The 13,416-nt window shown below is 39.8% G+C and overlaps 1 protein-coding gene across 41 annotated transcripts in view; it reads left to right on the forward strand.

Moving 5' to 3' along the window:
• Nucleotides 1–13,416, forward strand: part of BBS9 (Bardet-Biedl syndrome 9) — a 749,186-nt gene that overhangs the window by 380,960 nt on the left and 354,810 nt on the right. For all 41 annotated transcript variants that reach the window (XR_013523801.1, XM_078342175.1, XM_054236977.2 and 38 more), the window contains one exon: nucleotides 3,402–3,584. Coding sequence is in view for 40 of the 41 variants with exons in the window: in XM_078342175.1 (XP_078198301.1) it covers nucleotides 3,402–3,584 (183 nt within the window). In the remaining variant the exon portion in view is untranslated. The remainder of the gene's footprint in view (nucleotides 1–3,401; nucleotides 3,585–13,416) is intronic.

The following is a 13,416-nucleotide window of genomic DNA, read 5'->3' on the forward strand; positions in this document are numbered from 1 at the left end:
GCCTGCAGAGTGAAGTGCATGCTTTCACTGTGACATTCTGGTTCCTCTACAACAGTGCCCAGCTTACCCGTCTAATTCATGAAATGCTTCTGTTCCTAAGCTGGAGTGTTTGCTCTTCCCTGAACAAGCAGCCTCTACTTTCTGCTTTGCTCAAGTTGTTTCCTTCACTGTTAAAGCTTCCCGATTCAGTATCTATTCTTTAGGACGCATTTCAGATACCTCCTCTCCCTGGTGTGCTCGTGAAGAGTTAACAAGTGTCTCTCTGGGGAAGAGGGGGAGGGTAGGAAGCCTGACTTTGTAGCATCCATGGATTTTTATGTAGTCAATACTTCCATCATGGCTGATTTCAAGCTACCAGTGTGAGGTCCCTGAATGCAGAGTTGGAAAGAAAGGTAAACCATAGACCATTGCAGTGTTTCCAACGTATGGATACAATAGGCATGAACAACCTCGAGGGACTACATAATAGTAGAAAGTAATGAATGTTGAGTATTTATTACCATTGTTTTAAATGTAATTTATTTAGTTTTAAGTGTATGTGATTTAATCGTTAGTAATGGCCATGTGTAACAGCTGGCTTGCAGAATTTCTGAAAACTGAACAATAGGTTCTTTCTCCTGCTGTGGGAGGAGCTGACCGAGCCCGCTCTGGCATACCACGACTTCTTCCTCCATCTCTTCCTTCCTAAGTCCCCTATGCTCAGCTAGTAGTAATATGCCCATCTCTGAACCTACAACGTGCTTAAGGTCTCAAACAAGATGTGGAGTGAGACAGACTCCAGAGTTTGAATCCTGTTTCTTCATCTACTAAGTGATGGTCAGGCTCTCCACTTATTTGGTGGCTCCCAGTGCCACATGAAAACGAAGGGCCCTTGTTCAAAAGCCAGGAAGAAAGTACTAGTAAAACAACCACTTAAATACAAAGCTTTTTCCTTTCTTCAGTGCTCTCTCTTTCACAACTTCTGATGATATTTTCTTGTTTTCTATTTAGTAGCTTTCAAAGTAATAAAAAATTAAAATTTTAAATAATCAGCATGAATTTTTACCATTACTCTTTATATTGATGTGGTTTTAAATGCAAGTATGAGCATTTCACTCATATTAAATGAGTGCACATAACTCCCGTGCTCATGTTCGTGCTTCATTGCCCCATCCATTTTGCTTACAAAATGCAAGTTCAAAAATAAAATTACTAAGAATTTCAAGGCAGAGACAGCAGAGCATTAAACAAGTCCGGGGCCCATCAAAGCTGGAGCACCGTTTACACACCCTGCATACAGTCCTGGGCAAATGCCTTATATCTGTCGAGTCCAGAGTTCTCATCTGTGGAAGAAAGATAACGTCAGCCAAGTCACGGTGGAGATGTGAGGATCGAAAGCACTGATACCTGTATGGCTCAGGGCAGAATGCTTGGCATGTGGTCTGTGTTCAGTTAACTGGAGGGATGGTTATTCGCATAATAATCGCAAAGTTAACGGAACTCTGTAGCCTGTAGGGTCTTCCTTATGTGGTCAATATTTGCCTCCGTGACCTATTTTCCTTTCTCTGTTACAAACTCTTTGGAGGTAGAGATTAGATCTGTCACCAACGAATTCCCCGCAGTACTTCCCGCAAATTTTTGCACATATCTGGCACTCAGTAGGTGTTTATGACCTCGATCCTTGTATGATTTGGATTTTGACAATAAGCATCTGTGTCGTAACGTGATGGCCCCACAATGAGGCTTAATTGGTAACATTCACAGGAAGAAAAAGAGTATAAACTCAGGCTTTAACAGGAGTCGGCTGTAATCATGGTGGGGTTGGGGAGGAACATGATTCCAGGTGTTTTGGTTTAAGGAAAGTGGGCTCTCTCCGTCTCATCGAGGTGACTTCTTAAAGTAATGGGGAAGGGATGAGCTCCAAGCTCCGTTGGAGTAGAAGAGGCCCCAGGGATGTTAACTCTGGCCCACAGTAATCCGTCCCTTTGCTAACTTCTTTCACACTTACTTTCCGTTCTGCACAATTAGGACATTACTATAGTAACGTTTCTTCCCACTAATTGGTTGTATATGTATGTTTTCTTTCCAACAAATTATAAGATCCTTGTGGACTATAAGATATTGTGTAGTTCTTCCGAATGTAATTGGGAAGTAGCACAGTACTGGGCACATAGCAAGCAATGCACTTCATGTTATGCCAGCCTTCGTTCAAACTCCCATGCTTTCCTGCAGGGCTAAATGGGAATTGTGATTGCCTATTATAACTCCTGCAAGCCTTCAGCCAAGCGGCAAAGAATTTTGGTTGCCCAGTTGCTCTGTCTGCATCTCTTTTCCAGTATCTCCGGGACACTCTGAGAGCTGTCTCTGCACAGCACCTCTCCCCACATGGAATTTGGGAGACCACACAGCTGTACATTACACTTGTTCGAATAATGACTTTTTAACAAGCCCTTTGGGCCGGTGTCAATAAACCATGAAATATCACCAAATGGTTCATCTGCACCAGACTTCTGAAACTCACCTGAACTCGGGTCCCCCAGGCTGGTGGGGCTTGTAGAAAGGAGCTCGCACGGCTGTTCTGGGGACTATCAGATGCCTTGAGTCTCTGTGGCAGTCAGTTCATTACTTTTAATGAGCACAAAATTCACCAAGACGTTACACTAAACTAAAACACCAATGGGCAGTGTTGGATGTTCCATGCAATTGTTGCTTTAGTTCTTTTTTTCCACAGGATTATTCAGAAGGATGAAAAAAAGTCAATTCTACTCACTCCTGCCAATTTTATCCTAAGTAGATTTGGCTTTGTAAAGCTAACACACCCTGAACTTTTTTTTCTTTCAGGTCCCTGTGGGCTGTGTCTGGCATTTGTGTTAAAAATGACATTACTCAACTGGTCAAATGTTTAAACATTATCTACCTTTTAGATATAATAAAAAAGTATTAGATATCCCAGTACCATGTAGCAGCTGAAGACTAATATTAGAGGAAGATGACATTCTAAAGTGTAATGAAGTTGTTAGTTTGAACTACAAGGCAAATGCAATTATTCTTCTGAGAATGTTTTAATTGATCAATCTGTGTGGCTGGTGATAAAGACGGTGATGACTTTATTAGAGGTTACTTCTATTGCCAGATCAATAGACGGCAGAGCAGACACTGAACTCTGTCCCTGCTAAGCTGATTTCATGGATGTTTTCCACTTCTGGCCATATGGATTTGGAATCACTCTGGGCATTTTTTTTTTTTAAAGAAGGAAGTGAGCAGATGAGTGATAACCCTTTTATTACTCAACACAGCTTGTGTTTGTGGAAGACAAAGTTCATCAAGTTGTCTTCAAGAAAAACAAAAGTGTGCCAGACGGAATTTGTTGAGGGCTCAAGGATTGTGAAATTATCCCTAACCAAAGTTTGTAATTTCTGTAGGTAATCGCTCTAGCAGACGCAGTGGAGGAAAACCAAGGCAGTCTGTTCCAGTCGTTCACCAGGCTGAAGAGTGCCACCCATTTGGTGATTCTGCTGATCGGGCTGTGGCAGAAGCTTAGTGCTGACCAGATTGCCATTCTGGAAGCGGCATTTCTGCCGCTACAGGAAGACACCCAAGAATTGGTAAGGACCTAACAGCCTGTGGTGGGAACAGCCAGTGTTATTGAAGCTTTGGTTTTATGAAGGTATCACATAGGGCTATCAGGTTTTCCAAGGTATGAAATAAGGGCTTGATTTTTTTTTTACAAAAATACTATTTTCCTTTTCTTTAAACCATAGTAAAAATGTCAGACGAAGGCACTGTAGAGCTATTTTGAGAATAGGTATGTAGTCCATTTTTGTGTGGTCCAGTCTATATTTTTTTTATACACTAAGTGTTCGTCAATCACTTAGAAGCCAGGGGAATAGTCATCTGACAGACTGGTGATGGCAGTGACCTTCAGATTAGCCCGTCCTTCCCTTTCCGGCAGAGAGAACACTTCAGCCATTTCAATTTGCTCAACCTTAAATTTAAGAGTCACGCCAAAGGTTAGAGAGAATGGAGGTGGCCTTGCTAAAACCCATGTGAACAGTTCCTTACATTTAGAGTTCCTTGTGTGTAGTTTATTAAACTTTTACCCTCAACCCTAAAATAGGTAGTTTAGAATGAAAAGAGAAAAAATGAGAGTAGTATTTGGCATTTTCAGGAAAGGATTATTTAAATGAAAACATCTCAGATCCTTTGAATTGTAGAAGTACATATGACCTCCATGGGCCATTTTGGGAGACCTTTTGTATGCTTTTATTTACAAAAATATAATACGTATCTGGGAAATTAGAGACCCTCGAACTTAATTCTTTGTACTGGATGAAAAAATTTCAAGGGGAAATCACTTCAAATCCATTTTAAAACCTAGATTTGAGAACTAAAAATAATAATATTAAAACTCACATTTTTTTGAGTGGTTATTAGGTACCAGGTACTATTTTGAGTGTTTTGTAAGAATTATTTACTTTCGAGCATGGGCCAACGAGGTAGTGAAGGTTCTATTTCCAACACCATTTTACCTATGGGAAAATTTAGGCTTTGAGAGTTAAGTACTTTTCTGAAGCCCCGGCTGTGGGGTCAGGATGTGGGCCCAGTCTGTCTGCCTGTATTTTAGTGAACAAGTTCATGAATGTAATTTTGAAAACCACAAGTTTTATCAGCTGAACTGAATTTTCTACAGTTGGGTCAGAGGATTGTCAGATTAGAAAAAAAGTTGTATTTTTCGTCCTAAACAAAATACTAATAAGTGAATTGGAATAAGTTGGAATACACATTTTTTTTAGTGGTGAATGATATAAGGAGTTGACAGAATTGCAACTAAAACTGACCTGGAGAAACTGGAGGTGGAGGCACAGCTGTGATACAATAAAAACTGGAGGTGGAGACACAGCTGTGATACAATAAAAACTGGAGGTGGAGACACGGCTGTGATACAATAAAAACTGGAGGTGGAGACACGGCTGTGATACAATAAAAACTGGAGGTGGAGACACAGCTGTGATACAATAAAAACTGGAGGTGGAGACACAGCTGTGATACAATAAAAACTGGAGGTGGAGACACAGCTGTGATACAATAAAAACTGGAGGTGGAGACACAGCTGTGATACAATAAAAACTGGAGGTGGAGACACAGCTGTGATACAATAAAAACTGGAGGTGGAGGCACAGCTGTGATACAATAAAAACTGGAGGTGGAGGCACAGCTGTGATACAATAAAAACTGGAGGTGGAGGCACGGCTGTGATACAATAAAAACTGGAGGTGGAGACACGGCTGTGATACTAGACAATAAGTAATGGTGAGGATTATGTTAAGAAGAACGATAGCTGTCGTTTATGAACTCAGATTTAGTAGTCAGACAGCTTTGGGTGACTTCAGTTATTGGTTCCACCACTTAGTGGAACACAAAATCACTGTGGTTCAGTTTCTTTTTTTTTTCTTTTTGAGATCAGGGTCATGCTCTGTTGCCCAGGCTGGAGTGCAGTGGCGCAATCTTGGCTCACTGCAGCCTCTGCCTCCTGGGTTCCAGCAATTCTCCTGCCTTAACCTCTTGGGTAGTTGGGATTACAAGCACATGCCACTATGCCCGGCTAATTTTTGTATTTTTTTTTTTTTTTAGTGGAGATGGGGTTTTACCAGGTTGGCCAGGCTGGTCTCAAACTCCTGACCTCAGGTGATCCACCTGCCTCAGCCTTCCAAAGTGCTGGGATTATAGGTGTGAGCCACCGTGCCTGGCCTAGTTTCTTAACTGTTCTAAATCTCTCTTCTGTAGTGGTAAGATGGGAACAATAATACAACCTACCCAGTAAGTTTTAATAGGAACTAAATGAAATAATTAAGTACAGTGCTAAAAGTTAGCAGTCATTACTGGAAGTGATTTGTGCGTTTTATGTGTATTATTTATTGTCCTCACTAAAGTCATACAAGATCAGTATTTTTTATTTTTATTTTTTCGATGGGTAGATGAATGAAGGAAAGGGTGAAAAGATGGAAGAATAGATGCAGTGGGTCTAATCTGGAGCATGAGGAAGCGAATCAGGGCCAGCTACGTAATTTGCAGGGCCCAGTGCAAAATGAAAACACAGACCTCCTTGTTCAAAAAGAAGGGGAAAAGGTACTGAAGTGCTGTTAAAGAAGGTACTAAAAGCAAAGGTTTTTCTTTCTGCAGTGTTTCTCTTGACTTGTCATGGTGTTTTTTTATTTGCTATTTTATGTTCTAAGTAAGAAAAATAGAAAATTTAAATTCTTAGTGTGAATTTTACCATTGGTCTTTGTAATGTGCAGTGCCTCTTTGAAAAACAAATATGAGAGCATTAGACTCACAGGCGGAATCGACAATATTACACAATTTACATTTTGTTCTTACAGAATGTGGAATCACCAGACTTAACCGTTTTTATTTCATTTCCTGATACATACCTGTCTTCCAGTGCTCTCTACTTTCAGCTTGCTGGTGAGAAAGGAGGGACTGAAAGGAAAAGGAACTGTGTATCATTCTTTTTCTTTCCTTCTATGTTATCATTTTCACTGTAAGTGATCAGGTAATACAGGGAGGTAACAGGAGTGAGAAAAGATGAGTAGGCTTCTTCAGTCACTCCTGTTGCTCTGAATCTGTGGCCTTCCCTCTTCATTCAAAGTGTGTCTGGTTCCCATGGAAAGCCTCTCAGGGCTGTCAGTGTCCCCACTTAATCAGTCTACACGTAACATGCCTTCCTTGTACTTGCTTTGAGTCTTCCTGAACCTGTACTCATCGTGGGGCCACAGGAATTCAGAGCTCTTGCGGCTGCATGTGAGTGAGGCAGAAAGGAGAAGGGGGCATGCATACTGCATATATCTTCCCTTTTCATACACCACTTCGTTGCCCCGTCAGAGTTCACTTAGGAAACACAAGTTTGGAGGTTAAATTATTAAAAATTTCAAGATGATGACAACAAAACATTAAGCCAGGCAGGGCTGGTGGGTGGTCTTTCTGAGCACGAGCCCCTTTGTGACTGAAGAGCTTGAGTGCTCACGAAGCTGCCCTCAAGCATGGGCAGGCTCAAAGGAAGACCGTCCTAGAAATAAATGTTCTAAATGTAGGAATTGGTACCCAGAGGAGATTGTGGTATTTCTTACTTGAGAGATCTTTAAAAAGTCTTATTTGTCTTGGAATATATAAGCATGCTTATCCCCGTACGCAGGTGAATGGACTTAGTCTCTTCTGAAAGCCCCTTTCTATCCTGCCTGTACATTCTCCACTGTCATAGCCCCCAAAACATGTAGAAGAAAATTCTTTCAACTCTCTTCTGAATTTGGTGAGATTAGAAGGTATGTATACTCATTATGTCTTTAGAGTCATTAATGAGACAAGACATTTGATAAAAACATAACTTGGAGAAGAATGAATCAAAAAAGACATTTTAATACTGCTTGTTACGCTCTTCATCTTTAATTAGGTTGTGGTATTCGCTTTGGACTTACACTGTTGAGACAGCTTATACGTCTTGAGAAAAAAGGAATCCTTTTTCATTCTTTAAGACATACGCATGCAGTATGTGGTTTTGACATGCTAGTTCACAATCCCCCACGTTATGCCTTTAGACCTCACAAATAAATGTTATGTGATGGGTATCCCACTGAGATGTGAAAATGAAATATGCAAACCTGAAATAACTTGGAAGAAGGGTGAGGCAGGGAAGAGAGGAGTCTCTTACCAGAATGTTGAAAATATATCCCATATTGAAGTTATTATGATACCACAAAAATCTGAATGTAATTTAGATGGTTTGGTTGAGGGTGGATGGCAGAGTACACATGTGAGGGGGAGAACTTTAGACATGTGGACAACATTTTCAGAAGAGCCTCTCAGCTCAAGGTCACATGTCCCACAAGTATTTAGAGGTAAAAGAAAGTGCTCAGAAGACGTTCTGTTTATGTTTCAAACAGCACTGCATAATGACTTGTGTTATTTTGATGGCATGTGTTAAAAGGCATCCTGAATGCAATGGCCGACTCTGGAGTGTTTTCTTCCTAGTGACCTCAGGTTCACGATCCAAAAATATTTAGAATGTGCTATTGCTAATGAAAAGTAGTGTTCCCCACACTATGTTGTCAGTAGGATTTTGTTTAAAATGCCATTGCTTTTGGAACAGAATTAATCATTGTCTTTGATCTGTCTCTTCAATAATGCCTTTCCCTTTTTGTCACTCCTCAATACTCTTTTGGGGCAAATAAATTCTGGCATTGCAGACGGTTATATGTAAATTTTTAAAGGTGCTCCAAGTTATATGTGCCAGATGTGTTTTTGTGGGGATACCCCTTTTCATTATAGAAGAATAGTAAATACTCTATTTGGTGTCTCCAAAATAAAAGCTCTTAAACTTGGCTCTGTTTTGTAACCTAGTATTGTCCCTACCATCTTCCTGTGATGATAAAGAAGTGTTACCCAAAACAATGTTCTAGCAGGGTATCAGATTGGGCAATTTCAAAATAAATTGTTTTCATGTCTTTCAGGTTAGGGGCTGGGGATATTTCAAGATATTTGAATTAGTGCAGAATTTAAACATGTCTTGATTGACCCTCTATCTGCTTGAAGCTATATGGAAAATACTTTATCTACTAAGCTCAGTGAGGGCTGTATTGCTTGTTTGAGTCTGAGAGAGTGTTTAATTGTGATATTATCTCCCTCCAATCATGCTGCACAGAAGCCCAAAGCTACAAAACCATCCGTACGTCAGGATGGCCTGATAGGACAAATCTCTTCCCTCATTTATTCATTCAATGAGTATCTTAGCACATACTATGTCTTGGGCAGTGTTCTAGGCACAGAGCATGCATCGTAAGCAACACAGACTTAGAGCCAATTCTCTATGAATTTACTTCAACATTGCAAGCAAACATTCTAGTCCCGTGCTGCCTAATATGGTAGCCTCTTGCCATGTGAAATTTATACTAAGCAGCCATAAAAAGTGATGAGTTCATGTCCTTTGTGGGGACATGGATGAACCTGGAAACCATCATTCTCAGCAAACTGACACAAGAGCAGAAAACCAAACACCGCATGTTCTCACTCTAAGTGGGTGTTGAACAATGAGAACACATGGACACAGGGAGGGGAACATCACACACTGGGGCCTGGCAGGGGTTCAGGGAGCTAGGGGAGGGATAGCAGGGGGTGGGGGTATTGGGGAGGGCTAAATTAGGAGAAATACCTAATGTAGATGATGGAGGGATGGATGCAGCAAACCACCAACGCACGTGTACACCTGTGTAACAAACCTGCACGTTCTGCACATGTACCCTGGAACTTAAGGTATAATAAAAAATAATTAAAAAGAAACAAAATTAAAAACTCACTGGATATATTTCAGCTACCCAGTAGCCACATGTGAATGAGTGGCTACCACATTGGAGAACCCAGATGTAGGACATTTCCGTCGTGGCAGAAAGTTCTGTTGTGTAGCACTGTCAGTCACCAAGAGAAAAAGCATCTTATCAGTTGAGTTAACCAGCTGAGCACATTTTAACAAACTAACGAAAGTAGGGTAGGGTACTGACATTAACTTATACCATGGTGTTTGCATTCGCAGTACTTAATGTGTGGTATTCTAGGTTCAGCCTGGTCGTATGTGCAATAACCAGACACTTTTAGGAACAAGAAACTTCTCTGGGGAGATAGATGCATATAAGAGAGGCAAGAAGCTGGCACAAGTGCTGCTATTGCTATTCCCCATGTGGCCTTGGTAAACATTTTAACCATGATGAAGTTTTTTCTGTTGAGCCTGCACATGGTCTCAGAATCCTTTTGAATACAGCATTCTAGGTGGTCACTGTCACTTGGAGTTGGTGTGTAGATGAATCCTCCTTGCCCTTCCTGATCTCTGTACAAATCTGCTTCTGATTAACTTAGTAAAAAGCTTAGATGCCTAAGATTTTTCATCCAGCCTATGGCAAGAGAACAAGTAGGAGCAGTATTGATATTTCCAGATTGGCTGTATCAGACTTCTGTTCTAATATTCATTTATGCTCACCTGACTCCTGAGGAATCTCTAATGAAAAAAGCGATAGTGCACTGGTTTGGGGGCCTGATTGCATAGAATCCTAGAGTTCGAAGGAAGATTAGGACATGGTATAGCATTATGCCTGAGTTTTTCTTTTGTTTTAAAGTACATTAAATGTCTTTAATAGATATTATCCATAATTTGAAGAAGGAAATCTTTATTGTGTTATTAAGGGTTTAATAGTTTCCTTTCCTAGTACTGAACTTAAAAATCCCCTGGGAAAGTTAGGGTGGAAATTTACATCAGTGGAGGAAGGAGGCTTGGGCCTTCAGCCTTATATTTTGATTGATTATCCCTTTTACAAACTGATATGGAAAGAGAAACTTATTTTTAACATGTTCAATATGGTTCATGTGAGAAAACAGATGTTTATAATAGGAAATGCTATTGTGTGGAGGGACTTATCAAGGCTCACTTAAAGGGTTTAAAGACCTCTACGTCATAGGTCAGATTTGATGTAAGGGCCATTGTGCTTGCTGTCTGGATTGAGTGATGACTGCAGTGGCTGATCACTGCCATTATTAATGACCTCTTCTCAAAAGGCAAACAAAAGGAGGAAGTCTGGTGTCAGTATTAAGTCTGCCTTTATGACAGCTAAAGCATCATCTCAATTATAACTGTCTATGGGAACACAGTGCAGAAAGTAAATATTTTGGTAATTCCCATGATCTTAGCCAGCAAGATAAACATGAAAGAATTAGTTTCATGTTATAATGACCACATACTCTGTATTGTTGCTAGTGAGATGCAACTGATATTACTTAATTGTATAATAGTTTGCCTCACTAGAGTTGAATTAATATATCTTAGGGCCTTTCTGATGGTTTTCTTGTTGCTTTGAAGAAATGAAATAATTGAAAATACTATAGAATATAGTATAGGATAAAAGTCAAATAGAATACAACACGAAAGTTGTGACGTGTAATTTAAAGAAACGTTCTTTACATCAAATATCGAATGGTGCTTTAATGGACCATTTTGATATTTATGTATTTTAAAGCAAGGAGACTAAACGAATCAAGAATTAATTGAAGCATCACTTTCTCTGTATGCCTCTTCAAATCCTCTGTGAAATAAGTAGGATTTGCATGTGAACAATGTGATAATTAAATTCAAATGGTCACAGTGAGGAAAATAGTGATCATCATCAACCTCATAATGCTTACCAATTTGATTCCTGGCTAGAGGCATGTTTATATTAATTCAGTTTTCTTAAAATACCTTTCCCTGACCTAGTTTGATCTACTAATTACAAAGATAGGATTTTGACATTTCTGTGACAGTGCATTGTTTTAGAAACATATACATGGAAATTGCTGGCTTTCCTTCCTTTAAAACCGGCACGGCCTTTGTGCTGTGGACCACATGTGGCTCTGTGTCTCCCTGCATCTCTGTGCTCAGTTCGTCTCCCTGGCCTGCTGTCGTTCATTTGGAAATGTTTCTGGGAAGCCCCTTGATTCAGGCCCTGTTTTTCCACCTGACTTTCTGTGTTGGCATCCAAAGTAGCCTTTTTGCCTATGTCTCTGCATTGTTGTACCTGCCACATCTTTGCTGGACTCACAGCCCAGTGCTCTCCCATCACACACCTGTGTACACACTTTACATGGCTCTTCTGGCCCCTGTTCAGATTACACTCCAGGGCCAGGCCTTGAGGACTTTCAGTCCCCTGGCTTTACCATATCTCATTACTAAAGCTCATTTTCTGTGGCTCCCTGGCTCCCCACTGGGAAAATTGAACTATGGGTACACAAATTCTTTCTTCAAGTCAGAGTGAAGAAGGATTTTTTTCACTTAAAATCGTGCCCCCTGTCTACCCCTCTATCTGTTCTCTTTCAGAGGGAAACCAGTGTTCATTTCCTCCCTCATTATTCTGGCTCCATTCTCTTGTGAATTTCACTTGGAGGGTGTGATGTACTTTAGATCTCATTGAATACTCAGATTATTACTTGTACTTTTCCTGTATTCTAATAAATACAAGGAAAGATTCTTCTACATCCTGAGAGAATTAAAGCAATTAAGCATATAGTTGTATATAAATATTGCTTGATACTCCATTAATTTTCATAATGTCTCACATAATTACAGATTCTTGTCCAAAAACTGTGTAGTTTTAAATTACTTTCTGAAAAGGAAGCATACTACCTCTGTTTCCCCACCTCCCCTTTTTCTAAGATAGCTCAAATATTTTTGTATTTTATAAGAGCAAAACCTGGTCTCTCCTGTACAGATGTTAAAAGGTATAGATAGATTATAGTCAAACCACCATAAATGTATATTCATATACATGTTCATTCACATATCCTCATAATTCAAGTCAGTAAACACAAAAATTTCCAGTCTTACCGGTGACGAATATGTACAAGTGAAGCAACTGTTAGGTTCGCTTTCCCTATATTGATTTAGCCAAATTTGTTGATGCATTAGTGCTGACAGACACATGGTGAAATAGACATGCCCACTTACTTCTGATGTGGGCTTTCCTGAGAGTCCTCTAGGAAAATGTCGCTAATGAAACTAATCTCATACTTGGCATCAGTCATCTAACTTAATGCACTAAAAGTAGTAAACAAATCCGTTTGCTACCATAGTGTTTATATTTAGAATTATGAAGTACTGAAGGCAACCTAAAAGCTAATACTTGAAAAATATAAACTGTGGTATATCCGTTGAATAGAATCAGGTCAGACTGGGTTCAAATCCTTTTGGAACATATACTTAACTAGCTCTGTGTCCTTAGCAAGTGGTGGAAATGACAGAGTATTGGTTTCCTTGTCTGTACAGTGGTGAACTAGACTATTCCCCAAAGAATGGTTCTGCTTTGGAGAGGTGAGAGTGGCCATTCAGATTTGATTTCATGTTGCTTTCTTTTTGTATTCTTACTGAACAGTAAAAAATGGTACAGAAGAGGAACAGGACATTAAGAAGGTTAATGAACATAGTTCCCTAGTGCCTTCCTCACGAAGGGGTGAGTGGAGTTTGATGGAAAACACAGTCTGTGCAGAATGAGGAATTGCCATGTCCAAGGTGCTCAGAAGCACAGGCTCACCTCTTTCACAGGGTTAGGGTAAGAGCTGTTACAGAGGGCATTTCTTTCTATGTTTCAGGTATATCCTTTCCTATACTTTAAAAAAATTTACAGAACCCAGCCTTCGTTAGCTTTGGGTACTATAATGTAGTAAATACCGAGTGAAAAAATATGTAAGTTTTTTTCTCCTTCAAAAATATATGCAAATATATATCCAAATTATATTGCTTACACAAAGTAACTAAAAATGGCATTGCTTGTTTGGTCTTAATGAATTAAACCACACACTCAGTTTCCCTGGGATATCTTCACTATCATTTCAGATTCAGGATTTTGGTGCTTAGTTATCTATATCATTCGG

The sequence above is a fragment of the Callithrix jacchus genome, chromosome 11 (assembly GCF_049354715.1).
Source record: "Callithrix jacchus isolate 240 chromosome 11, calJac240_pri, whole genome shotgun sequence".
Classification (NCBI taxonomy): Eukaryota; Metazoa; Chordata; class Mammalia; order Primates; family Cebidae; genus Callithrix; species Callithrix jacchus.